This window comes from Castanea sativa, chromosome 8 (genome assembly GCF_040712315.1).
Source record: "Castanea sativa cultivar Marrone di Chiusa Pesio chromosome 8, ASM4071231v1".
Classification (NCBI taxonomy): domain Eukaryota; kingdom Viridiplantae; phylum Streptophyta; class Magnoliopsida; order Fagales; family Fagaceae; genus Castanea; species Castanea sativa.
The window spans coordinates 4,110,593-4,114,519 of NC_134020.1; the positions used below are offsets into that span (position 1 = coordinate 4,110,593).

At 40.6% G+C, this 3,927-nt stretch overlaps 1 protein-coding gene across 1 annotated transcript; it reads left to right on the forward strand.

Moving 5' to 3' along the window:
- The first annotated feature begins 663 nt into the window (after window positions 1-663).
- On the forward strand, window positions 664-1,182 carry LOC142605760 (uncharacterized). The gene has a single exon (XM_075777203.1). It carries the CDS (start codon window positions 664-666, stop codon window positions 1,180-1,182), a length of 519 nt encoding a protein of 172 aa, XP_075633318.1.
- Window positions 1,183-3,927: the final 2,745 nt, after the last annotated feature.

Sequence of the window (3,927 nt, forward strand, 5' to 3'; positions counted from 1 at the left end):
AGAAGAATGAGAGGGCCATACAGAAATTAAGACATATCATTTTACCCTTTTAAATATGGGTGGTAGCAAGAATGGACCCATTTAAGTATCTCTTCGAGAAGCCCACTTTGAGTGGAAGATCGTCGAGATGGTTGATCTTGTTGGCGGAATTTGATTTGAAATATGTGGCTAGAAAAACTATTAAAGGGAGTGTTGTGTCAGATTTTTGTGCTGAAAATCCTATAGATGAGGAAGATGGTAAAGAAGACTTTCTAGAAGAGGACATTTTGGATATTGAGTTAGAAACACGGAAGATGTGCTTTGACGAAGCGATAAATCAATATAGGAATGGGATAGGGGTACTCTTGATCACTCCTAAAGGATCTCACATACCTTTGGCAATCAAGTTCAACTTTGAAGTTACAAATAACATGGCCGAGTATTAAGCTTGTATTGCTGGAATGGAGGCTCTTCGAGAATTGAGGGTAAAAGGGGCAAAAGTTTTTGGAGATTCTACTTTGGCTAAAGCTCAAGCACAGAAGTTGTGGAAAGTAAAGCAAGAAAATTTGAAGCCTTATCAAAAATACTTGGAAGACTTAGCCAAGACCTTTGACAAGATTTAGTATACAATCATCCCCTAGAGCTCAAAAACAATTTACGGATGCCTTAGCTACTTTAGTCTCCATGGTTGAAATACCCGAGGGACTGTGGACACGACCCTTGGAGATTGAGCAAAGTCGTGAGGAAGTACACAAAGGAAAGACCAAAGCTATAGTAATGACCATTAAGGAAGAGGAAGTTCCATGGTACTATGACATCATAAGGTTCTTGGAACTAGGGGCATATCCGGATGGTGTCGACAAGAAAGAATGTCGTTCCATTAGGATGATGGCAACACAATACATCCTATGTGGAGGACAACTCTATAGAAGGTCCTATGATGGTGTACACCTTCGCTGTTTAAAAAGAGAAGAAGCCGAGAGGGCAATGGAAGAAGTTCATCAAGGGATCTATGGCCCTCACATGAATGGAAGAATGTTAGCCAAGAAAATCCTAAGGATAGGATGCTATTGGAATACAATGGAGACTGATTACATAGACTATGTGAAAGGTTGCCATGATTGTCAAACACACACCAACTTGAACCATGTACCACCTAATGAGTTGTATAGCATGACTTCTCCATGCCCATTCTCAGTATGAGACATAGATGTAATTGGAAGGATAGGTCCTAAGGCTTCAAACTGGCATGAGTACATTTTAGTGGCAATCAACTATTTTACTAAGTGAATGGAAGCAGCCTCCTACTACAAATTGAAGGCTAAGAACGTGGCTCGATTCTTTGAAAACAACATCATATGTTGGTTTGGGGTACCCCAAGAGATCATTTCTGATAATGGTTCCCACTTTGAGGGTGAAGTTTGAAGGGTCATGGAAGAATATGGCATTGAGCATCAAAAGTCTTCACCATATCGACTGCAAGCTAATGGGGTCATAGAAGTAACTAATAAGAATGTGAAGAATATCCCAGCCAAGATGGTAGTGACATACAGAGATTAGGCCGAGAAGCTTCCATTTGCCTTGTAGGATTATAGGACTTCTATACGTGCATCAACTAGGGCAACACCTTACTCTTTAGTTTATGGTAATAAGGCGGTGCTTCCAATTGAGGTGGAGATACAATTATTAAGAGTATTGGTGGAAACCCAGGTCCTAAAAGAGGATTGGGCTAAGGCGAGATATGAACAATTGGTTTTGATAGATGAGAAGAGGGCTAAGGCACAATACCATGCACAGGGGTACCAAAAAAAGGATTGCTTGAGCATTCAAAATGAAAGTGAAACCAAGGAACCTTAAAGAAGGGGACTTGGTCCTAAAGGTGTTTAGAGATGAGACTTTTGATCCAAGAGGAAAAATGAAGCCAAGGTGGTCTGGGCTTTTATCATTAAGACTTTTGGTCATAAGGATCACAAATTTGGATGGGGAAGAGATGCTTCGCCCCATTAACATGGATAGAGTCCGGAAATACCACATTTAAAAAGAAAAAAAAAATCCTGCTAGGTTGAAAACTCAAAAGGGAGGCCTAGGCAAAAATTAAGGCAAAAGAACCCCTCTAGATTGAAAACTAGAAAGGGCGGTCTAGGAAAAAGACCATGGGCATGGCGAAAATTCCCGAAGGGACGTCATTGGCAAAAATTACATGGCAAAGGAAAACGAAAAGAAAAGAAAAGAAAAAAATGATGATGAAATGGGATGACAATAACAAAGATAATAAAAAGGAAACTCTTTCATTACTCAAATTAAAAGATAATAAGATTGTTTTCATGAGGGATTTGGGACATTCCAGTCATTTATTAAATTAAAAAACAAAAAATGAGAATCATAAAAGTGCATAAAAGTAAAATATGGGGCATATTAGGGTGGTCACTCAAGTCCTCTTTGTTGTCTTGCTAGTCCTCATATAGGCTTTCTCATCTTTCAAAATCCACTTCATGTCATCCTCCAACCATTTCTTGTGTCTTGTATTGGGATAGATGTATTTAGGAGGAACAATGTCTTTCACCACCCTACGACGTGGCCAAGCTACACTGATCCTGCCCCAGATCCTATTGGTGAACACTGCTATGTGGAAGGCACCTTCATCATTAGGAGCTCCTTGACGTTCTCCAAATTTCCTTGAGATACAACAAGTGGAGTAGTAGGAGCAGTAACAAAGCCTAAATAAAGTCACAATGGTCCTTGTAGCAATTATGGACCATGCTTGAGACTTGCCACCATTCCACAACCCACTGAATGTTGGCCTTCTTAAGGTGACCCATAAGCTCCATGTACACCTTAAAGCTCATGTAACTATGATGAAGCTGATGGTCTCTAAGATGCCTAGGAAGGTAAGTGCTGAGGGGTACAGTAGGAGGTTGAAACAACCAAAGCCTCCCTTGTAGCCATATTTGAAAAAAGAAGAGGGAAAAAAATAGAAAGCATGAGTGAGAAAAAAATAAAAATAATGATGAAAGACGATATAAGGTGTCTCGATGGGTTGAAAACCGAAAGGCAATCCATGCAAAATTAGAGGAATCCTACTAGGTTGAGAACCTAGGAAAAAGTTAGGGATTATACCTGAAGAAGAAGAGGACTTCACGCAAAAAAACTTGTGTCCTTCCTTTGAAAGGCATCCAAGCCACTGAGGGTTTCTACCAAGATCAAGCCCACCGGATTAGTCTCTTTAGCTCATAAGCCCCCATGCAAATCTGAAGGTCCACACAATATGACTTTTGGACCAAGAAATACCTGGCAAGAGCATGTAAGCAAAAGGCACGATGGAAGTACAATAGTGGCCTCTCACCCTCTGGAAAGGCCGAACCAGAAAAATAATTAAAGACTAGCCTAAGGTTGAGCCTGCCAAAGACACTCCACCTATTTGTTGTGGCAGCCAGAACGCCTAACACAACTCGCAGAAAGGAAGGAAGATCTCCGCCGATGGTAGGGAAGATGAGATCATCAATCTTTGGTTTACCTATGATAGCACCAAATCCCTTGAAAGTGGGGCATAATTCTATTCTGTTAAGGCGAAATACATGCTAAGAAGGAACCCAATAGTTGGCAGCAGCACAAAGAAGAGGTTTATCTACCTTGATTTAATGGTAGGGAAAGATGCAAGAACGACCATAGGGAGTGATGGAATCCTTGAAATTTGGACCAAGCTTCCTTATCCAAGCAGAGACATCAAGAGGAGACTTTTTTGCCATTGAGGGATCTCAAAAAATTGTTTTGTGGGTTAGAAATACGTGTGTGAGGGTTTTAGACTCAAATGGAAACTTTTAAACTTAAGTAAGTCAGTTAGGGTTTTTTTTATTCAAGGCCCATGTACGTAAAGTCAACCCTGTGTACGCAAAGTCAAATTTGGGTACGCAAGCTCATCTCCATGTACGCATGGCGCTTCACAGAAGC

What these genes read in the sequence shown, in the direction of transcription:
- LOC142605760 (XM_075777203.1), top strand. Translation starts at nt 664, where the DNA reads ATGGTTGAAATACCCGAGGGACTGTGGACACGACCCTTGGAGATTGAG.